This window comes from Taeniopygia guttata, chromosome 4, assembly GCF_048771995.1.
Source record: "Taeniopygia guttata chromosome 4, bTaeGut7.mat, whole genome shotgun sequence".
Lineage (NCBI taxonomy): Eukaryota > Metazoa > Chordata > Aves > Passeriformes > Estrildidae > Taeniopygia > Taeniopygia guttata.
In genome coordinates, this window is record NC_133028.1 from 14,939,499 (window position 1) to 14,963,743 (window position 24,245).

At 35.7% G+C, this 24,245-nt stretch overlaps 1 protein-coding gene across 2 annotated transcripts in view; it reads left to right on the plus strand.

Annotated features, from left to right (window-relative positions):
* The window catches only part of CC2D2A (coiled-coil and C2 domain containing 2A), a 53,231-nt gene that overhangs the window by 18,002 nt on the left and 10,984 nt on the right, over positions 1–24,245 (plus strand). Inside the window, exons 12-27 of one of the 2 annotated variants that reach the window (XM_012573594.5) lie at positions 350–506; positions 2,515–2,744; positions 3,669–3,846; positions 5,035–5,191; positions 6,302–6,449; positions 8,038–8,176; positions 9,017–9,220; positions 12,473–12,565; positions 14,387–14,478; positions 16,244–16,411; positions 17,860–17,965; positions 19,333–19,442; positions 19,557–19,653; positions 20,892–20,990; positions 22,902–23,078; positions 23,856–23,876. In XM_012573594.5, the coding sequence (XP_012429048.5) occupies positions 350–506; positions 2,515–2,744; positions 3,669–3,846; positions 5,035–5,191; positions 6,302–6,449; positions 8,038–8,176; positions 9,017–9,220; positions 12,473–12,565; positions 14,387–14,478; positions 16,244–16,411; positions 17,860–17,965; positions 19,333–19,442; positions 19,557–19,653; positions 20,892–20,990; positions 22,902–23,078; positions 23,856–23,876 (2,176 nt within the window). The remainder of the gene's footprint in view (positions 1–349; positions 507–2,514; positions 2,745–3,668; positions 3,847–5,034; positions 5,192–6,301; positions 6,450–8,037; positions 8,177–9,016; positions 9,221–12,472; positions 12,566–14,386; positions 14,479–16,243; positions 16,412–17,859; positions 17,966–19,332; positions 19,443–19,556; positions 19,654–20,891; positions 20,991–22,901; positions 23,079–23,855; positions 23,877–24,245) is intronic. The other variant, XM_030270767.4, reaches the window with a different exon arrangement.

The following is a 24,245-nucleotide window of genomic DNA, read 5'->3' on the forward strand; positions in this document are numbered from 1 at the left end:
TTGAAAACTTAGAATTTTGATATGCAGAAGTAGGAGTTTAAACAGTGCTGGCACTTTGAGCCTGCCACTATTCCTTTTGAGTTTGGAGAAGAAGGAAAGTGGAAATAAGTGATTACTGTAGCAGAAAGGAATTTCTACAGACTAATGAATAAAGAAAGTTACTATCTAGAAATAATATTATTATCTACTATCAACACTTAAGAGTATCTGTGCTAGTCTTTCCAAATAAAACACACTTTTGATATGATAAAATTAATTCATGGAGAAGTAGATTTCTGTTTTATGTTACAGACTTAATTGTAACCCTTATGTAATTTTATGTAACATGCTGGTAATTGTTGTTTTGAAGGGAAGAGGTTGATCAGAAATCAGATGAAAAAGCATATGAAGCAGAAATTCAGGCTGAGATAAAGGAATTGCTAGAAGAATGTATGGAAGAATATGAAAAGAAAATGGAGGAGTATAAAACTGAGCTACATGACTGGAAATCCTGGAAGAAGACACAGGTTTGTTTAAATCATTCAATTTCACAAAACAAAAATTGCTCATAAATGTGTCAAAAATTTCTCCTTCTAATACAGAAAAAAAAATTCAGGGTTATGTATATATTTTATGTCCAGATACATTCTGTGTAGTTAGAATTTGTTAGTAAGGTAGTTGTTAATTAAAAGTTAGAATGTATTAGGTTTTTGTGAGTCATTGTTTTTCTGCTACTGATTTTCAGCACTTCAATTCTTTCTTTCACTTTGGTAATTTTGCAGCATTCCTGTTAAATTAATTTCTTTCTTTCAAAGAAAAAACATGGATGAATTTTTGCCTCTGAGTGATGAAGCAGAATAATTAAGGGGTGTTTCTAATGAACTAGCAGTTAATGCTTGGGAATGTCTCACTATGTTTAGTAATGTCTGATTTAAGATTTAATTAATATTCTAGCTTTTCACCTCTGAAAAGCTTTATTGCTAACAATCTGTGCTGTAGTTAAGGTCTCAGTTGTGCTTCAAAGGGATATTGAGAAGTACAGGTGCTACAGCAACACACTGCAACAAGATGGTCTTTGAAATCGAGGTTTGCTTTCATAGTAATGGTGATTATACTTTAATATAATTATTGTCCAGCTTTAACACTCCGGATTTTTGGATACCAAAGAAAAATAAAGCTTAAGAAAATGATTCATATATAGTTTTCAAGAATCCAGTATGTCTGGTGATAGTTTTATGGAGAGTTTTTTCATGTACATGCAGCCTCTGTGGAAGGCATTTAAAATATTTGAGAGGCAGCCAATATGCTGGAATTGGAAATTCCTGTTATTAGAGCACAAGTGGGCATATGACTCAATAGCATCATGTCAGTTCACTTGTAGGATAAGATGAATAAGTGTAAACCTTGAAATGAAGGCAGGTAGTCATGAACTTTGGTCCTAATGCAAACTGTTCATCCACCAGTTATGCCTTCACAACTGCCACTGTGGCATCTTTTTATTGTGCTAGTCACAAACTATCTTGAGACTGAGAGGATTGTGGTTCTTTCCTTTTAGAATGAAGTTACCTTTCTTTTGTACCCAGAAGTGCGTTATTTTATTTTACTCAAAGCACTTTTTAACTTAATTGCTCCTGTTGGTTTCTTACTAGTACAGATCACATGAATCAAACACACTACAGCTAGGTGAGACTAAATAAATTTAAAAGCAAATACAAGAGCAAGAAGGATAACATAAAATTCAGCAAAGAAAGAATATTTTCTAAGAAAAATATGTGAACAAGTTGTTTGGCTTACTACTATAGTTAATGAGCAGAGTCTGTTTGCTCTCCTTCCTCTTCTTTCACTTATGATGTGTTAAGTTGTGAAGTGGCTTGGTGCTTCCAAGCAAGCTGTACTTCCAAATAATCTAGAAGTCTGTGGAAGGAAGAACTGTTTTGAAGCTGTTTAAAGCTGGGCATGCACAGAAACATTGGAGTTCTGCAGTTTAGGAGATGCTGAAAGGCATGTGTTGTTCTGTTTGTTTATTCTTGTTTGGCATGAGGAAGGAAAAGGATCATTCTGCTCATGCTAAGCCAAAAACACTTGTGCTCCAGAGTTTGTGGCACATGTGCATTTGTTTTGTCAGTGAATGTGCAGACAGTACATCTCAAACAACTGTGTCTACTGACTGAGTAACCTTCCTTCAATCCTAACAGAATGTACGTGGTAGCTCAGGCAAATGAGAACACAGCATCTAGCCAGAATGTTCAAGAAACATGCTGATTTTGAAAGCTGGTAGAGAAGATTAAATGTTTTGCTTGGAGTACATTATGATTTTGAAGCATATGAATGGAATGTATTGCTGAATTCTGAAACTGATGCAGTCCTTTACAATGAGAAAAATCTTTTATGTGTTTGTGTGTAATACTAAAATTATACTGTCATTTTACTGTACATACACCATCTGTGTTTAGCACTTGTGATTCAAGAGAACAACAGAAAAAATTGCAGAGATTGAAACACATTCAGAATGAACATTATTGCTCTTGTATGCAGAAGTCCAAGAAGAAAAAGAAAAAAGATACTCATGTAGATGAAGAATCAGACGATCATGATTTTGGTGAGGAACGGATAAAACCCATCCCACCTAGAATGGCCAATAGCCTGGAAATAGAGCAGCAGGTTAGAGAAAAAGCTGACAACTGCAGAAGGAAACCTGGAGAGCCTATTCTAGTTCCTGAGCTGACCCTCTCAGGAAGCATAACTCCAACTGAGCAGTGTCCTCGGTAAGATAAATGTTGGCCAGCAAATTACCTTATTTGTGATTTTATATATAATTCATTGTTTATACAACATCAGATGCATGAGCTCACCATTCTGTTTAGCCTAGTGATGAAACCTCTGCTTTTGAAGGTGATATATGTAACTTAGTTTTCAAGTCACATATAACCTTATATATAGTGCACTTAAAAATACATGTGTGCACAATCCCTTTGAACCCTCTGATACTCCTTGAGCATCTGCACAGAGCAGCGTGCAGATACAAAGACACTGGTTTCACTGTGGAGTCTGTATCACCGCTGGCAGTACCACTCTCACTAGCTAGTTTTTACTAGCTAGTAAAAACTTTACACAAGGTCTGTGCTCTAGTCAACAAAGGGAAAAAGAAAGAAATTGTGTACTAAACCAGAGATTGCACTGTGGATTAAAGAAATAAATGTACTTTTTCCTGTTACTTTCCACATTTGCACACACAATTTAACATACATCTGCTGTATTTCAATAATTTAAATACTGCTTTGTTTTGTACTTTGTTCACAAATAGCCTCATCAGAGAAACCTGCTTGGCTATTGTACTCCCAATGACTGAAAACTTCAAAATTTTAACTCAGTTTGATAACATTTTTGTGCTTTGGAGGAAGGGAGTGGAAGAGACTTTTTTTTTCCCTAGATAACTTCTTTTATATGGAGTTAGCTTTTGTGGATCCAGAATTTGATGTGATTGTTTTAAAATAATTTTGTATTCACAAGAATATAAAACACCTGTTAAGTAAGAGTTCTGAAGTCATTCCTGTACAGTGACATTTTTGGAGGAATATAATCTATTTTTAGGTGGGTTCTGTCTCCCCACGAGAAAACAGATTTTCATTAAAAATAAATAATCAAAATGTTATTAAAATGATATGATAGCTTGTTTGACATATTTACAGAGCAGAAGTTTTGCGACGAGAAGATGTGAAGAAACGCTCAGCATTTATTAAAGTCCTTTTCAACTCCAAAGAAGTGTCAAGGACTGTTACCCGACCAATAAGTTCCGATTTTAGAGTTCACTTTGGACAGATTTTCAATTTACAAATAATCAATTGGCCAGAGAGTTTGAAACTACAGGTAGATGTTGATTTATTGCAATAACTTTTAAAAGATGATATAAAATGTAATTACTCCTGCAATGCTTGTGTTTTGCTCTATGATAGTGTCATAAAGACTGAAAAATATATGAAAGACCTTTTGTAAATCATCAGTCTTACACTCCTTCCTTTCTCCAGTCTTTAACTTTTAACTTTGCTGCTATGTTTTTGATGCTTATGCTTTTTAGAAATATATAGGAAAAAGCTATAGTTTGGATGGGAGAAATTAAATAATTGGGACTTGTGATTAAATATGTTACTGATTCGGCCTCTTCATTTTGGAAAAACTGATTTGTGTTGCAGATCAAATTGCTAACATGATCTTCTTCAAACATTATTTTCCACATAGTAAAACCTTCATAATGTTTACTGGAGGGGAATAAGAAAAAATAGTTCTAGTAATGTCCATAACTGCACTTGACTTGATCAGCAGTGCAGTTAAATCGAGGCACTACCACCCTCCATTCCAAGTATGAATTAAGGAGTGGTTCACATGAATACTTCTCAGAGTTAAGATGAAATATATTTAGAGGAAAGAGGATGAGGATCCTACTTCTCCCTTTAGAAGACTCCTCTGGTAGAAGACTCTTAACTGGTAGTTCAGGGAAAGGTGTAAAAAGCCCTTGTCTGTTTATTTATTTAACACATAAATTGAAAAGGAGAAGGAATACCATTTTCCTGGATTAAAAACATTTGAATGGAGAAACCACTCACATCTCTCTGAGCCTGCAGCTGATGAGGAAAGAGAGAAGCAACCTGCAGTGCTGCCAGAATGGGGACTGTGTGCATACCCTGCCTTTCATGTTAAGGGACAATTAGTCAGGCAGAATCCCTCCAGAATCTTCAGCTGATCCAAGAGAATGTCACAAGCACTTGAATATTGTACAGTGATGCTCTTTAAGCCCTGGAGTTTGCCATACTTGTCTCAGGTGCATTAGAGTAGTAAAGAAGATAGAATTGTAGGAAGAATTCACATCAAGTAAGCTGCTGATAGCTGAAATGCTTGCTAATTGGATATTTTAGAAAGTGAATTAATTGCCTTAAATTACTTATTTCATGCTTAAGCCATAGTAAAACCTTTTCTCTAAATACCCTGCAATATGTTTTCAACTTCTCAAGAATGCACATGTAAATTTTTTCTTCTGTCCCTCATTGTATTTTTTTCTAGATTTATGAAACGACAGGCATGAGCAGTACCACCTTGTTAGCTGAAGTGTTCTTACCTGTTCCTGAGACTGCAGTTCTGACAGGCACTGCTCCTCTGGAAGAAATAGAGTTCAGCAGTGATCAGCGTGTGATGTTGGATCATGAAGGAGTTGGGAGTGGTAAGGACTCTTGTTTTCCTTAACTCAGTGTTTCTCATTTTGCTGGAACCATGTAGCAGTAGGAGGCTGGAGTAGGTTTCAGAGTAACTCCTGCTAAGAGCATTCACAGCTTCTGTAACTGAGTCTTCTAAAATAATCATGATTCATTTTATCATTCTTATAATTGAAGTTCACTGCAGCATTTTTGTCTCTTACTAATTTTAAGCTCTGCATAATAAAAATATGTCTATTATTTGTCTTGTTGTATTAGTGGAGTTTTACTAGCTCTAGATGATGTTTGGGTTTTTTTGAGCATTTGAGTAATCAGGCCTCTGACACTGCAGAGCAAGCAGATATCAATCATTATAGCTCCAGTGATTTTAATGTTTTAAACCACAGAAAAACTGTCTGTAGAAGTGTATATGCAGAGTAATTTTTTATATTCCTCTTGCTTTGTTGGCAACCTGCACGCATTTTTTCCCTGGGGCTTTAGGCTAAAGATAAAACAAGGGAGAGATAGGAAAAGGGGAAACAAGAAGAATACATAGTAGCATATGGAACTTGCAAGTGTGTATAATGAATTTGAACAGCATTGTGAGATGATTGAGTTGCATAAATTTTCCATATATAAATACAGATAAAGCTAGAGCAGAATAGATTAAAAAATGAGGAGGAAAAAAATAGGGTAAAAAAATAATTGCAGCAAATATGTGTGTAAATGTCACAGACTATGATGACCATATGTACAATTGTGTATCAAAAGCTTTAGGACTGACTTTTTAATCATATATAATTCTTTTGTCTCTGAATTTCTGTTTTGTTAATAACAGTATGCTGAATCTGAAAACTACTAGGAATATTAAATGGTGTGGAGGGAAAAAAATGAGCCTTTGGCATAGTCTTTCCTTCCAGCTCAAATGGAAAGCCTTTCTGTGTTGTAATGGAATCTTTCACTCATTGTAGAACAGAGTTCTTCCCCACAGCACACAGCAGAATAATTGTTTCATATTAACCTCTTTATATAAAGGCACAGGTTATTTGACTATTCATTTTCTGGAAGTATTTTTAAAAATATTAAGATATTGTGTTTGAATGCATAAATATACTATTTTGGATTTTTCCTCTTGATAGGTGTGTCCTTTTCATTTGAAGCTGATGGTAGCAACAAAATGACGTTCATGACCTCTGGGAAAGTATCCAGTAGTGTCTCTTGGGCAGTTGGAGAAAAAGGAATCCCCTTAATTCCTCCGGTATCTCAGCAGAGCACAGGCATTCCAAGGTAATAAGATACAAATCATGAACCAGTGATTCATGGGAAACTGATTGTACTAGTATTTAAAAAAAAATATTTCATAATCAAGAATTTTCATAATTTTTTCCTTAAATTTAGATGTTTTACTTTCTGCTGTAACCCTCTGCAGATATCTTAGGGTACATGTTTTAGGTAAATGTATTTTAGTTAGAAATTGTACCTTTTAGCATATTATTCTAGACAATTCAAGCTGATTAATTGAATTTTATGATTTTCTAATAGACAGTGACTATATTGTCAAGGAACCTTCCTGTAATTATTTTGCTGAGAGCAGAAGCTCCAGTTCTTTCTTATCTGAAGTGCCTTTGGAGAAGCTTATCTAATTTGCCCTGAGGCTGCAAGTTGGTTACTGTAGATTATTTGTCCCTTCTGTTGCTTTTATTTAATTCCATAAAGTCAGATAGATGATACATAAAGGCTTATTTTGTAACATCCTTAGGTACTTTCACTACAAACCCTTAAAAGTTTTCCCATAGTTATTAATACTGAGCAACTATGAATACTTCTTTCAGCTGATTCATTTGTCAGGTTTTTATTTATTTAAAAGCTAGACATTGGCTTGCAAATCTTTCTGTTACTAGTGTTAACCAAGCTGCAGCCATTCAAGTACTTTGCTGATCAACATATCATACTCTGCTGACTTCAGTGAGAGTAGAATAGTTGATATTAAAATGTAAAGATGGATTCCCAACAGCTAACTTCAACTCTGGAGACTAACCACTGTAATAAATGGAGACCCAAAGAATCTCAGAAAGAAGTTTTCTGTGAAAAACTGTTCTTTGAAACAGCTTGTGGAAATGAACAGCTCTCTGTGACTTTCCATTGTTTGTTGGGAAGGTCAGAGACAGGATTTTCATGACTAATGTTAGCTTTTGCTGCCCATGAGCTTTTTAGCACAATAGTGATTCAGTTGGCATTTGTTCAAGACTGATGCCTAAAGATAAACTTGATGTTCCTGCTTTATCTGCTGCTCCAGTAACTGCTGGATATTTGGCTGATTATAACCAAGCACAAGACAGACCTATAAGTTTTAAGGCTTTCTTGAAAATACTCAAGTAAGTAGAGATCAAAGACTGAAACTAGCACCCCGAACATGAGAAGAGGCAACATCCACTCCAGTGGTATTTATCTAATAAATAACACACGTCTTTGACATGACAGGTCAAAGACAGGAGCTAAGATACAACACAAGCAAGGACTGTATGCCTGAGAAGTTCTTTGTCAAAACTTCTGTGTTACCTTTCACAGTGTGAGGCAGTTTATCTTCTTGCAGCAATGTGGAACAGCATAGGTATATCAGGAAGGTATCAAAAGGCACCTTATTACCTATATAAAAGTTGTCTTCCACCAGTTCCTTTGTATTTCCCATTTACTTCGCTTTGCAATTGATCATTCCCTCAGTTCAATAGCTACAACTAAGAACTGTGAACTGGAATTTACTGTTCAGGTTGTGGGGAATTTTTGGGGTTTTCTTAAGATTGTTTTAAGTACTTTTTAAAATATTGCTAAATCAAATGTGTTTTAGGTATAAGTTCTGTCAATTCTGTCTTTTTAGTGCTTTAAAACATATTGATGCTATTGCATCCATTGGCACATCAGGCTTAACTGATATGAAGAAACTAGCTAAGTGGGCAGCTGAAGCAAAACTTGATCCAAATGACCCAAACAATGCAGCTCTAATGCAGCTGATCATGGTAAGTGGTGTTTTCAGAGCTGAAGGGCTACTGGAGCTGTGGAACTCCAACTCCCAGTCACCAGAACCTCCCCAGGCAATCTGCCTGCATGCCAGGGAGGTAGCCGCATTTGAATTTGTGATGGACATACTTGTGTGAATGTTAAGAAGCAAAATATCTACTAAAAATATGATTCATGCATTTAGCAATAGGTTGTTTACATATTAATTAATATGATTTACTAATCCATGCCATAGTGGCAAAAAATAGGTGTAAGGGAATGCGCATACAGATCAGTTAATAAATTAAAAACAAAATATGGATTTTGAGTTTGTCGTTTCATTAAAATGCAAGGGAATTTCCAGTGTACTTGTGTGGTACTAAATAAGAAGCTGCTCATTAATGAGGATTGCACAGAGATCTCAGGTGTCGTAGAGGCTTCAAGTTTTTAAACAACAAATTGTGGAGCTATTTACATAGCTGTTTAATTTACATGGCTGTTTATTTACATAGCGGTTTAATTTACATAGCTATTTACAAAGCTGAAGTTCTGTAAATGGATCTCCTTTACTGTACAGTTTCCTAGGTTACTCTGACATGTTATAGTTTTCATAGTCTCTAATCTTTTGTTTATGACACAAGGAAATAGAATTTTATTATATTCTGTAATGTATAATCTCATATGCTTTGCTCAGCAGAATACTACTATAAAATATTTGGTGTTTCAGTCTGTGTGATCCATCTTTATTGATTTTGCTTAAAATGAACATCCTTGCAATATGCACGTAAAACTTATAATAGCTATTTTATAGATTTTTGTCACTTTGTATGTAAAAGTTATTATTTTTGTTACTAATTTAGATTTCTACAAGTGGAGAGGCACATGTTCCTGATTTCTTCAGATTGGAACAGTTACAGCAAGAATTTAATTTTGTTTCTGATGAGGAGTTTAATAGATCAAAGAGATTCCGACTCTTACGGCTCAGAAATGAGGAGGTGGCAGAGTTCCGAAACTATAAGCAAGTCCCTTTACATGAACGAGAAATCAGTGAGAAAATCTTCCAGGTACAATGTTATCTGAAATAATTATTTTCTAGTTTAAATGCTTATAATACTTGACTTACAGTGAAGTCAAGTGGTTCTATAAAGAATGTAAAGCTATGCTGACATGAAAAAACAAGAATTTTATTCCTTCAGTCTTTTCTAGTGTTATTTTCATCTAATTAAACTAGCTTCCTTCCAAGGCAATATTTCCATAGCCATACTTCATTAAGAGTTAAATAAAAGATAAACTGCTGTAGACAAAAATGTTATAAGTTACTAGTTTTTGTTAAAGTTGAGATAGCTTTTTAAAAGTGATTTTAGATATTAAAAGGTAATTCAGAGATTATTCAGGCTTAGGCCTATTAACTTTTGAGTCCTTTTTGGTGGGGGGACTGTTAGAAGCAATGACTCTAAGAAGAATTAAAACATTTTTTTGTTTTATTAGAGCCTGTGTTACAGATATATCTGTTTTAGTACATTTCTCCAATTAGCTTACTTTGTCCTTGCCTGTCTGTTAATTACCTTATGGAAATGCAATGTGTGAATTTTTTTTTTTTGGGTTATACTTCAATTATGTTTATCTCAACTTGGTTATTAGTGTTAAGTCATGCATTTTTTTGTTCTTAGTGATTCGCGTAGCTAAGGAGCATTTTAGTGGATTCATTGGCTTAGGAGGATCAGAGATCCAATCTCAGATTCTGGCAAATGCTGTTTCATCCTTACTTCTTCTGACATAGATTTATTTGAAATTTTTTTTTTTTCCTTTCTATTGGATGATGCATTTTTAAAAAAAATATTTATTAATTCAGACATATCTATCTCTTTGCAATACATCTTTTATTTAAAGATGTACCCCATGTTTGCTGTACCTTTCTAAACCAATTCATTCTATGGGCTATTTTCATTCATTTTATGTTAGCATTCAAAATTTGAAAGCCATGGTTTAAGAATTATTTCGATGGAGTGTTGTTGGTTTTTTTCCAGTAAGGATAAATTGGATAAACCTATAATTGCCCATTCCAAGTTTATATTATATGCTGTGATCTTCCAAACTAAGTTTCAAGTGATATTGTTCCTAGTTGATTTACTAGCTATTTGGCAAAAGGTCTGGAAGTTCGTAGAATCATTGAAATACTATTTCGAAAATATTCTCTGGAGATCATCTGGTCCTGCTTTCTACTGAAGTGGTGGTACTGTTGCCAGCACTAGATGAGGTCAGCTGTTTATTTGTCTAGCCAAGTCTTGAAAACCACTAAATAGGAGTCTCCACTGCCTTTTTGGATAACCTGTTCCAGTGCTTTGCTATCCTTCCAGAGATTGTTCAAAAAAAAAGAAAAAAAATGTCATGTCCAACCTGAGCCTTCCAGGCTGTGTTTAATGGCTGCTTTCCCTTGTACTGTCTGGAACAGGAGAGATGATTTTGGCACCCTGTCCTTTGTAACTGCCTCTCAAAGAGTTGTGGGCAGATACTGCATTGCTCATTTATCTCTTCCTCACCAGACTGATGAATTTGAACACCTTGCCCAGTGCAAGAAAGACTCTGAAATACTGAAGTCCAGTAGAGAACTACCAGAATATGTGCAGTGCTGAAGCACATGATCTACAAGGAGAGGCAGAAAGGACTAAGGTTGTTTTTGCCTAAGCAGGCAAGGCTTGAGGGGGTTTCTTTCTGCATCCTTCAGGTACCCAGTGGTGCAGAGGAAACAGAGGGAGACTCATACAAGTTACTCCCAGAGACATTGCAGTTAAATATAATGAAAACATTTTTCACGTATTGTCCATCAAGTTTATAGAATTGCCATCTCTGGAGACACTGAAAATTCAACTGTCCAAGGCCCTGAGCATTCTGACTGGAGTTGTTCTGACTCTGAGAGTTCAGATCAGATGACCACCAGAAGTTTCTTCAACTCTACATTATTCTAAGATTCTGACCTCTTCCTGTAGGTCGTGTCCTCTAGGCCTCTTGCTGTCTCAGTTGCCCTTTAGTGGATCCCACCCAGTGTCTCCACATGCTTCTTGAATTGGCAGCTGCAAACTGGCTGCAGTATTTCAGGTATGCCCCCTCAAGTGTCAGGCTGGAGAGGCTGGCAGTTTCCCTTTGTCTGTAGGACATGCTGATCCTTACATATCCTGTGGTTTGCCTTCTGCCAAAAGAAATGTCACTGGTTGTCATTAAACCCACACTTATTTCAATATGGGTGTTATTCTTCTGGTTGCTTTTCAGTCTGTGCCAGTGCATGAAATTATTCCACCCTCAATACAGAATTTCCCCTTTTTTAAATTGAGATTCAGTTGTCATAGTTTTAAGTCATAAAGAGCCCTCTGAACTGTGGTTCAGTCACTCATATTAACCACTCTTCCTAATCAAGTATCCTTGGCTAAATTGCTGTCAGTGCATTGAGTTTCCTCATCCAGGTCACTTGTGAAGAAGCTGAATATAATCAATCCCAGGGACACTTTGCTTTTTAGAGGATACTAATTGGATGTTGAGCTGTTTGTCCCTACTGTTAGAGCTCAGAAGATTAATTTTACTAAGTACTTTTACATACATAGCTGTGGTTCTGAAGCCAGTGTGAATCTCAGATCCTGGGAGATCCTCTTGACTTGTAAGCTCTAGTTTTTGCTTGAAAGATGAGTGTTAGCTCTAGCCTTTTCTTAATGTATGAGACACTTTCCTAAACTTGTGAATAGAAGTTGCATCTCTCAGTAGAGCTTTCACTGTAGTCCATCTATCTGTCACAGCCCTGAGAGATATCTCATTAATATACTTCTCCCTAAGAACCAAGTGCAGTTCTACTGATTGAGTTTTACACCCTTTGAAAAGTAATTACTAATTATTTGAAAAAGTACTTACCAGTATTAAAACACAGTTCAGATTTCAGACCATTTCCAATAATCCTGCATCATTTCTGCTTGTAAAGGACTCTTCCTGTTAAAGCTGCAATAAGTGAAGCCACTTCCAGTTCAGATGGAATTTTACTTTATAGCAGCAGGTCAAAGTTCAGCTTTAAAAGAGGAGAGGGAAATTGTCCAGTTTTTCATTGTAATTTAAATTACATTAATCTTGTAACTGAATTGTATTCTTGTCTCTATTCATTAAAGTTCAGCATATATTGTATACACTAGCATTAAAAATAGCTTTTCAAACTCTCACATCTGCTGTAGTTTACTGTGGCTCATACATTATTATTAATGAAATACTTAGCATTTTTTCTTATATGTGCTAAAGTGTTGAATATATATTGAAGCACCAACTGTAATAAATATCTTTAGGACTATGAGAAGAGAATGCAAGAGAGGGATGTGATTGACAGCAAAAATTACCTAGATGCACACAGAGCAGTTGTTGCCAGCTATCTACAGAAGGTAAGATGCTAAATATGTGGTTCACCATATTCCTGTAGGCCATAGGTTGCTTCTGTACTTGGATACTTTATTTGCATGAATACTAAAATCTGATTCATCAGATTCATCTCTGAATGTGACCTCTCTTTAAAGTTTCAAGTTAGGCTTAAAGCTGGTGTAATTGACTAAATGGGGGTGTGTGTTATTTAATGCTATTGAGAATGATGCAACATACAAAATGACAAGTCATTCTGGATATTTCTGTCAGTTCTGAAAATTCTTCTCTGCTTCAGTGCCCCAGAGACTTGTACTGTTGAGTCCCAGGAATTCAGTGATTTCCCTCTTCTCTGTTTTCCTTGTTGTGAGCTGTCATGCTAAGAGCTTAATTATCTCAATGAAAGTGGCCCTCATCACTTCTAAAAATCATTTAACGTAATACGCAGCATCTTGTCCTGCAGCCTAAGGCAGAGGGCATATCTTCCATCACATTTACCTTCATTGTGGTATTAGAATAACTCTTCCCCTTATATTGATTTAATTAATTTTTCTAGTTTTCATTATATTGAGATGACATTCTCTTTAATCCTTAGGGAAAAAGAAGGAAAATATTCATCATCTAACCAAGAAAAGTTTACAATTTCAGACTGGCAAAAAAGCAAGTGTGAAGCATGGCTACCAGTTTCTTACCAGTTGTGTAAATATCAAAATGTGTATCAAATCCCAGCCTGCCAGCAAAATATGAAATATGATGATAAGGATGAATTAAAGTAGGGCAAAACAAATTATTGGTTAGAAAGAATTCTTCATGAAAGAAGCATAGAGAAAAAAGCCTAGAAAGAAAGAGAAAGAAAAATCTTCCAGGCAAGTGCCAAAGTCCAGATTCAATATGATAGTATAAAAATTTTTTTTTGACAAAGCTGTCATGTCTGTGTCAGCCCCATATGTTTTGCATGGCATTGAACATATGGGTTTTGCAGCACACTGAATAGTAATGGGGTAGTACAGAATAGCATACATTATAGTACCTTTGTCTGCCTCTTTCTTAGATTAAATACAAGTAGCCTTTTTTAAAACAGTACTTGGATACTTTACACTTCTGTAAGTTGTCAGATGGGCTAGGAAATTAGATTTCTTGTATCAGAACTCAAATTCAATTCACTCTGAAATGTGATCTTTATATGTGTACCGCTTCTGATGTTGTACTAGCACAGAGTATAAAGCCACTACTAGCATTAGTGTTAAGAAAAAATGACAAAATACTCTTTCAGTCTGCTTCCACTTAGTTGTTAGGAGATGAGGGAAGCCTTTCATCTCTGTGCTTCACTCTATGACCTCAGCAAAAATATGTAAGGAACTAAGAATTTAAAACATATATTTCAAATTACAGTATTTGTAATAGAGGCTTCACCAGTTCTGTAGTCCAAAGTATTTCTTTTGATCCTCATAACTGGTACCATAAAGCTTTCTCTACAGCCTTTTTTGGAACTTCATTTACATGTGGAAAATAGACATCTGTTGGTGTCATTTGTTTTTGTAATTGTTTCTGATGGTGAGCTGTAAGCAGATAAAGACATAATTTTTTAATTGTATGTTTTCATATATTCTTCTATCAATCTAGTCAGTATGTTACTAGAGAAGCATTGTATTGGTAAAATGAGCTGCTCTTACATTCTAAAGAAATAGCTGGTGGAAAGAAATTTTTCTTTCAACTGTGACCCTTGTAAAATTGGAAAAAAATTAAGAACATGTATGTGGATGTTCTGTTTGTGTTTAATAATCAAATATTGGCAGTGGGTTTGTATTAGAAATGAGTGTTTGTCTCTTCTCCCTCCCCGGTCACAGGTTCGAGAATCAGTAATCAACCGTTTCCTCATAGCAAAACACCATTTCATTCTCTCTGACCTTGTCAATGAAGAGGAGATTCCAGGCCTGGGGTAAGAGAGCTATCTTTATTTGTTCCAAATAAAAAAAATAATGTAAAATCACCTGTTTTTTTAATTTCTATTTTATAAAGTGTGTTGATGTCCCTAACTGATGTGACTTTGTGTTTAGTATAATAGATAAACTTCCAACCACTGTATACACCTCTGCCAGTACAGTGTATTAATAAACAAAGTGTAATAAAACTTTTTTAAGAAAAAGTCTGGTTTTGACAGAAATAAAGTGACAGCATGTAAATAAGATATAACAGTATATGACACATTTCTGATGAGCTGAGTATAGTCCAGCTGGTGGACTATGGATTGAATATTTCCAATTTTCAGGCAAGTATCAGAGTTAGTAAGACTGTTACTGACTGGGTCTGTAGGTGATGCCTACTTACAGTAAATGCCTGTGCCCTGTGAATAATGTGCAATCGATTTTTAGCTGTAATTTTCTTTGTTTTATTTCCCATATATTTCTCATGCTGATGCTGAATGCTGTCATATGCTGTTTATGTTCGGAAAAGATACTGAGTTTGGAAATTACTACTTTTCTCTTCTAAGAATATTGTTTCTTTTACTACTTGAGCACTTAATTTGGATTTTTGTTTCAAATCCCATACCTGTTGATTTTAACATATATCAGTCATCAGAGCATAGATGGCTCTTAGTGTTGCTCACTTAAAATCTGTCTAAGTAAACAAGTTGCAAAACTTATTTTTTTTTCTTTCATGTGGAAGTTGCTTCTGTTCACTGTAAACACAACACCGTTATACAGTGAAAGCGTTTTTCAGCTAGCTGTATAAACCTAAACAGTCCCATCTGCTGGAGACACTGAGACTTGCTCTCTTACAAAAGACTTCATGCTTGGTTTTAGTTGAGGTTTTCACATCAAAGTAGAAAAAAATCTGAACAAGACTACAATTATCTTTTTGTTTAAAATAAAATGCTTCATTTATATTTTCTCATTATGAATCCTAATTCATATTGTATTCTATTTGCAGAGATTTATGGTTACTGAATTTAAAATACACCATGGCTTGTTTAATATTCACTTAGTGAGATATTTCAGTAACTCATGATTTTGTGTTATTTTAACAGTAATTACTGTGGGGGCTTTATTACATAGAAGTAAGAAATGCCATTAGCTTCAAATGCCATCTGTTTTTAAAAGTGTTGTTTGAATGTCTGTAGTTGATATCAATGATGCAAACGTTGCATATATTTGCATAAATGAAGCATACATCTTCATTTTATTGTTTTCCTGTTTTTCTTTTTTTCCTTTGGTTCTGCTTTGCCTTGGGTTGTAAGTTCTGAGGGTCCAGGGTATGTTGTGGTGTACTGATTCTGCTTCCTCTCTGTAGCCTATTGTCCAGTGTACCCTGCTGTGTAGATAGATGCTTTGCTTCTTCCATACAGTGGTTATCATCATCTTCTAGATCCCTTATTTATAGCACTGTAGTTTAGAAGTAGTTTAATTACACTGAAGCTGTGTAATTGTCTTTTTTGCACCTTGCGTAGTTTTGGGGGGAAAAAACCCCAAACAATAAAATTCTTCTGCACGTTGAAGTTACAATTCCTGAAATATAAGGCAGATCTGGATTAGTGCAGTACTAAGCTATTGCAACATTTTGACATTTCAGAGGGTTTTGTGTGGCACTAGCAGGAGCAAATATTTCCTTTTTGTGTTAGTGCATAATTTTCATTTGACTCATGATAACACTAGAATGCTGGATTCTATGCAAAACTGACTAAATACCTGGTTTATGATTATTAGCATTTTGGGACTCGGCCTCTTTAAACTGGCAGAGCCAAAGCGACCATTAAGGCCAAGAAGAAAAGAAAGGAAGAAGGTCACAGCACAGAATTTATCAGATGGAGACATAAAACTGTTAGTGAACATCATCAGAGCCTATGATATTCCAGTGAGAAAACAAGTGATGAGGTATGTTTAAAACTTGTTTCCAGTGCAGATTCATTTTCTGGCTTCTGCTGTTTTGGGGACAGATGAGGCAACAGATGTTACAATTCAGCCATGTGTGTTGTTTTGATTCTCATGATAAAAACATACATATATACATTTATCTTTTTACAAATGATGATAAAGGACTGATATTTTGTAAGTTTGTAGATTAATACAATACTTTTTCAGTAGCTGTGAAATTCAAGACATGTTTTACCAGAAACTGTCAGAAAGATCAGTTACAGCTTTGACAGCAGTATAACTCTGGTAATACCAGATGAATTATCCCTTAAGGAAGCCTCTCGATAATACTCAGGGAAATTTTAATTCATAATATCTTAATTAAATAACAAATATTTAAAAATCGAGTTCTTCACTGTGGGATACTATATTTGTCTCCTGAGTATAGCATGTTGAGCTTCTCCTTGATGAACCATTTAAGTTAATAGACTGAGCCTAATGTGGCTCTGATTTTAAAGGTGACCTTCACACTCAGGCATATTAAGACAATGCCTGCACTGTGTGATGGTGTGTCATGTAGAGACACTGAACAGTCTGGTTCAGCTCCAGAAGCAGTGCACTAATGCAGAGTTCTCTCTCTCTCTCTTTCTCTTTCTCTCTCTCTCCCAAAATAAATACACCTTGCATTTAACTCAGAGGTATTTCCAAGCTGTCCAGTTAGAGAATTTAGCATTGTTAGCTGTTCTTTCTCTTACTATTAGAGGTTCTGTTGCACTCTGTAAATAAAGTGATACTGAGAAAAGTAATTCATTGACAGGAAAAAGTTGATGAAAAATTCAATTCTTTATCAGAATTGCAAAATAATTAAAACCCTATTCAGACTTTTTGCATTATATGATATCTTATTTTGAGCTGCTTTTTATGTAAATAGTTACTCTTTTATGGCCTATAACGTGGTCTTATCACAAAAAAAAAGTTATGTGGAAGTGCTGTAAAAATAAATGTTTTAACATATATTGTCTTCTACTTCACTTACGGGTTGTCTGTAATCTTCGTATGAATTCTTTTTTGCCATAGAGGCCTTGCCTGAATACCATGAGATGTACACTGTTCATTAATTCCGTAGGAATTCAACTACTTGAACTTAAAAACCTCGTAGCTCAAAGAGATTGTGTGGGGTGTGCAAAAAAAAAAAAGTCTGCAGTTTATAAACTTTTGAGAAAAGAGAGCCTCCAGGCACAAAGTACTCCTTTGCAACGAGGCTTGTAAGAAGTATAAACTCAATACCCCTTTCTGGCATTTTATTTGTGTTATTTGAGCTAATAAATATCTTCCCAAGGTTAAAATTGTAAAAAAAGCATCAGGAGTATTACCAGAAGTCTATATGGCTAATAGGCAATGTGAGAGATTGATATTTTGTAATGAATTCTCTGTCTTCCCTGATTGTTGTTGTCTGTTTCCTCTTACAGCAAACTTCAACAGCCATCGAAGTCTTCAAGGTCCTTTAATGAGATGTTCGCAGCCTCTCCATCAGCTCAGAGCCAACCTAACAGCCCAGACTGGGCATTCAACCAGGTATGTCTCTAAATTGACATTTTCTGTGAAGCTGTGAGCATTTTCCACAGACAGTAGCATTCACCCTCAGAAAGATACCTTATTGGCAAGGTTTCCTTGCCCACTCCTTTATCTCCAAAAGGAGAGTAAAGCTGCAAAAGGTTCAGAGAAAAAGATCACATACACAGACTGGCTTCTGCTCAGTGAAAAATGGTGGGACTTTGAGCCAGAACACCCATAACTGCGAGTAGAGGAGCAGAAATATGGTAGAAAGGCACAAAATCACAAGTTACAGACACTGGATAAGGATTGACTATTTCCTGGCACTGAAAGTACAAATATGAGTGAAGTTCAAATGAAGCTGGTAGGAGTTAGGTTCAAAACCAACATTCAAAATAAGGTTGTGATTCTTCATTCAGCAGTTGGTCAGTGCCCAGAGAAGTTGCTTACATTATTGTGGGTGAAAGAGGTTGGTTTGTGCTGAAGTGAGTATTGGACAAGTATGTGAAGAGTGATCCATTGGGAGTTACTAAACAGAAAAATCATTACAGACTTAGGAAAGTCTTTCATCTGAAAATGTTTGAAGTCTGGAAGAGTACTAGGATAAAATACCACCTATGTCTGCTCAGTTCTTACTTTCCTGTGTGTGTTGGTTGCTGGCTGTTTTCACAGGCTGCACTTTGGGTCCAGTACACTTCTAGTCTAAATCAGCACAGCCATTTGTATGGATGACGCTGAAATTACAATTGCTTGTTATTTAAAACTAAATTCAGCATCCTTCTGAATGAAAATTTAAGACCTTCAGGGCTTTTACTGGTTTCCTTGTGATCTTCCTTCAAAATTACAGCTTTTTGAGATGTAGAAAACCTTCTTCCATATGCATTTGAATGTTAAATAAGGCATTTTTTAAATCACATTAGGGGTTTGTCTTGTCTAGATGAAGTTGCTTATCTGTAAAGAAGCCAGTTTCAGGGACAACTGGGATTGTAGCTGTAGGCTTGAATTACAGATAAGAGGATATAAGTGCACTTTTTTCTAGTGATGTCTGGATTACATGTTCTGTTTCAGTTACTTTCCTTGATTAGATAGCCTCTAGCTTTTCCACTCTCATGAGAAAATGTGGGTTTGCCACTGTATATAAATATGTCAAGTATTTCGAATACACATAAACTTTTGGAAATGCTAGTGTGTAAAATATTTTTAAAAGCTTCTTAAATGCTTATAAACCTCTGAAGTGCAATATTTAAGGTGTATTAAAGTTATATCTGAGCTGCACCAGCCTGGTTGCCACAAAGTATGTTTCTCTAAATGCATGAAATGTGTATTTTAATATGCTCTGATGAATTTCCACAGAGGTCTGTTTCCTTTGTTTTGATATCTATTTATAGGTTTTGGTCCGTCCTTTTGTAGAAGTTTCTTTTCAGCGAACACTCTGCCGGACAACAACAGCAGAAGGTCCAAGCCCCTGCTGGAACGAGGAGCTTGAGCTTCCATTTAGGTATGGCAAAATGAAACCAAATTATTTTTGCATAATAATAATTTATTTTGAACGTGAAAATGTATCCTCATTTCCTGTTCAAATCACTTTTTTTGATTTATTTAACCTCTTCAGAGCTCCTAATGGTGACTACAGCACCCACAGTTTGCAGTCAGTAAAAGATGAAGTCTTCATTAATGTTTTTGATGAAGTACTTCATGATGCTGTAGAGGTGAGTTCATAATTGAAGGACAGTGTACACTAGAGAACATGGTGAGCTTTTTGAAGTTGTCAGAACAAGATTTTCCATGTAATACATTCCCCCATCCTGTGCCTCTCTTTTCTCTGTTTTGTCATTCCTTATGATTTTATATCTAGTCAATACTGCAAGGTTGTCAGAGGGAGCAATCTTAACCTTTGTACAGATTCAGCTTGTGCCACATAAAATGCTGCTAGAGTTGAATACGTTTATGTAATATGTTTTACTGATAGTGAAATTGAAGATTCTAAAATTAAGAGGCATCATGAATTTTAATCTGAATTCTGTTCTTAACCTTAATCAGATCTTTTTACTTCATTCCAGATGAGTGATCCCAGTTCTTCTATTTTTTGCTAACCATCTTGTTATGCTTTGTCTCATCTCGTTTTACAAGCTCTTTGGTGAAATAATAAAAAAAAAGTCCAAACCATGTTTTGGTTGTTTGTAGTAATTTTTTTGAATGAGACAAGAATTGCAACTATTAGTAACAAGAAATTTTTGTAAGCTCTCAGTGTTGGCATAACTCCTTCCCCTGTTGAATCCAGTGAAAGCTTTCCTAGTCAATTCAGCAGATACAAAAATAGCAGCACTCAACATTCTGAAAACATAATCCAGAAATAAATAATGCACACACTTCACTGGGAACAGAATTCTGTCCTCAAAACTGAAATGATACTTGATGAATCAGAAGGAAGAAAGCTACACACTTGAAACTTCGGTGTCATGCCAGAGGTTTTTTTAAAAATAATTATAGATTTATGATAAAAGATTTGGAAATCTGATAGGCAGTACACTTGAAAACAGTTTTTCCATTTAACAGGGTTTACTTAGATTTTCCTACAATTTTAACTTCAAAAAGCTTTTCTAAATACTATTAAAATATTTCATTAGAAGACCAGAGCTTCATTTACTTAGTCTGAGAAGAGTGTTGTGGACTCCTTTGTAGAGTTTTAACTTCTCCATCACAGATTATACAGGACTTAAACCTAAAGTGCAAGCATGTTTTATCCTGGACTGTGATGTTCTTACATGTTTTCAGCATCTGGTGTGCTTGAAAGGTGTGCAGAATAATTACTGCTGCACAAGTAACAGAGCTGATACTTACAGAAAATTAATACAGAATTTTTATTAATACCTTGATTCAGTTGTTGATTGAATTAAAGGAAATGAAGCTCTCTTACAAAGTGTTATGTTGGGCAACTACTTAACAGGATGATTGTGAAAGAGGAAGTGGAATCCACACTCGTATTGAGAGACACTGGCTGGGATGTGTTAAGATTCCGTTTACTACCATATATTTTCAAGCAAGGGTAAGTGATTTTATTTGAAGTAAAATACAGAACTGAGAATGGAAAAGGGAATGTCAGATTTAATTATGTTCTTTGTAATTCTTAGTTTTTTTTAATGGAATTGTTTGAAGATGTCTTTGAAACCACTGGTATTTTTTTGACAGCTCTAGTGAGTATTTCTCAGTAAGTTAAAGGTGTTGAAGGGAGAAGAGAAAATATACTCAGCAGTGACAATGCAGCCTGATTTCTTCCAGTAGCAATGTTAAAAGCACAAATTTTTATGTGGTTTTCTCAGTGGCTTTTGAGGGCTATGGTATTGCGCAGCCTAGATAGATGAACTAGGAATAGAATCACTTAGATATATGAGGAAATTTGAAATTTTTTTTCACACTTTCCATGAATCACAAGATTTTGATCTTTGCCTCTCCCAATCCCTTCTTTCTTCCATTTCTAAAAGAAGCTTTCTTCATGAAATAGCAGCAGTTAGTCATGGGAGTAGTAGTAAAACATGCACTTCTTCAAAGGAAATTTTTTTTTGTCCAGCCCCTCATTCTGGACTTAGTTTAAGGAAACTACTTCTTTCCATTGATAGCCCTATCATATTGTAATACAGCTGTAGGACTTCTTCTGTGTGGCAGTTGTTCTTTTGTGTAGATCAAATCATCTGATCACAAAAGTCAGAATCTTCATAAAGTAATAAACTGAGACATCAGTTGTATTCCTAATGATACATTCATTTGCTATTCTGTGGCACTTTTCAGAGCCTTAAGGACTTCAAGGCATACTTTGAGCCTCCCAGATTCTTTGGGTGGAGGGAAAGCGTATAGGAGTCTCATTTAATTTGAGTGCAGTGCTTGGTGGTCAGAGTGGTTTTCCTGGGCTGTCTGCAAAGCATAACAGAATGTAATTGTCACGGGATTCAGGAAAGCATGGGATACTTTTCATTGCTGAGAAACTTTGAATATGTCTAACCAGGTTTAGTCCACTTGTTTCTGCTAGATCATTAATAATATGTGCTCTTCAACTTGGGAGGTTAATCAGTTAATTTATCTCTTTGAGAGCTGTGGTGCCCTGTAGCATGAAGCTTTTGCCGATTTTAAAGATGTAAGTAGTAAGATCTGACCTTCTTTTCATGGGTCTTTGGCCACCCTATGCAGAAAATGTCACATAATGTGATCACCATTGCTATAGCATGATTACATGATTCAGTGCTATTTAGGAAATTATTCCATGTTGTATGAATAAAATCCACCTCAGAAGTGTGTCTGCTCACAGAGAGACCTAATGGGCCTGCCATCTCTTGTCTCACCCAGCCCTTCAGAAAGACCTTATTCTCTGGTTTTGGTAGCAGGGGGAGCTGCCAAGGGCCGGTGGGTCTGGCAGAGAACTTCCATACAGAAGCTGGATAAAAGAGCCCAGTTCTAGTTCCACCCAAGAAGCATCAGTAGGTTGTGTATGGAAGAGGGTCCATCTCTGAGATGCTGGAGCATCCTTCCCACATCACTCATAGGCAAAGGCCTGTTGGTCTGCTGCTGCCTGGAGGAGCATAGTCATGCAACTTGTATTCTGCCATTTTTTCATTTTTCCAGATAAACAGCATGTAGAGTTTGCTGTTTGAAAGAAAAGTAGTGAAAAGCCAGCATTATTTCTTTCTTTGTGAACTAGCGTGTATGATTTCCATTTCATTAAATATTAGTGTTTATAATATGCAAAAGAGGCTGAAATCAAGTTGTGATTAATATATTTAACAATGAGATACCTCGTGTTTTCCCCACAGTTAATCAACATAAATGTCATAGTCTCTGATTTTATTATTTTGTAACTTTAACAATCAAAAGAAGAAAATATGCAGACACAAGTAGCAAATTCATGTGAGAAGGAACTTTTGCTTTTTTGCTTTTAATGAGAAATATTTCTCTGTATCTGTTGTAGATTGATGGTACATTTAAGATCAATATTCCTCCAGTTCTCCTTGGCTACAGCAAAGAAAAGAACGTGGGCATGGAGAGGGGTTATGATTCCGTGCGAAATCTGAGTGAGGGCTCATACATAACACTGTTTATTACCATTGAACCACAGCTCATCCCCGGAGAGTCTGTCAGAGAGAAGGTAACTGATCACTAATTCATCATACTCTTGCTCTTTGTTTCCAGTGGTGCAGTTCTTGAGATGCATATTAATAGCTCTCCTTACTATACCAAAGGACATGAATGCAAGTACAGAAGGACATTCATACAAATTTGGAGTGGTTTATTTCAAATTTTCTGTCTTAGTTCAGTTTAATTACATGCACCATTAACTGAGATGTGCACTTAATGCATGAGATACCTTTGCCCAGGTATCTAATTTTAGTCCTACGAGAAGGCAAATTGGCATTCCTAGCTGTGAGCATGTAGTTTTTCCATGTACTTGTGTAAACAAAAAAGCATTCGTAGGAGTATTTGTAAACAGTGGAGAAAAAGGAGGTGGCAGGTGCAAAGAGTATTTTTTTGCTTCTGTTCTTACACTGTTCAAATGAGCATTTATTATTTATGGCTTCATGCATGCCTTGAGATCTTGAAGATCGTAATTCCTAAGCAGCAGCTGCTATTTTTTTCAGTTTCATTAGTAAGCCAGAAGTGCCTTAGATTAACAATAGTCATTACAATTCTTTGCTGCAACTCTCCAGCTGCAACACATACACCTATTATGGAAAGAGTTTGGCACATTATGGAAAAAAAGCCCTAAATAATTTGCCATACTTTCTTCCTATTCCTGACCTGCAGTTAATTTGAAATGCTTGTAGTGTTTTAGGATGCTAAGCATAATTTTAATTTAATTTTATGATACCTTTTTTGTTTCTTTATTTTCCTCTCTTTCCTGCTGTCCTTCCTGAACCTCTATTAGATGAATGAAATGCTTAAGAAGGTACAATATTAATAAATCAGTTGAGATACTCCTGTTGTTCCCAGTTTAAGATTTAGCTTGGGTTTGTGCCATTCAGCAAACTTTTTGTAGTTTGTGTTACTTGACTGTGACATAGTTATTGTTTATTTGCCAGTAATATTTGCAGTAAATTGCTACCTTTAAGTTTACAAAATGCCAGAGACTCTGCCTTCTGCTGTAGTTATGGTTGAGAAGAATCACCACTGTGTGCCTTCTCTTCTAACTTGGAGGTCTAGCTGCAGGGCAGTGCCCAGCTGTTCCACCTCAGGTTAGTTTAAGAAGAGTAACAACTGACAAAAGTGGCTTATTTTAAACAAAAATATTACAAAGGATGAATTTTAGTTCTCAACA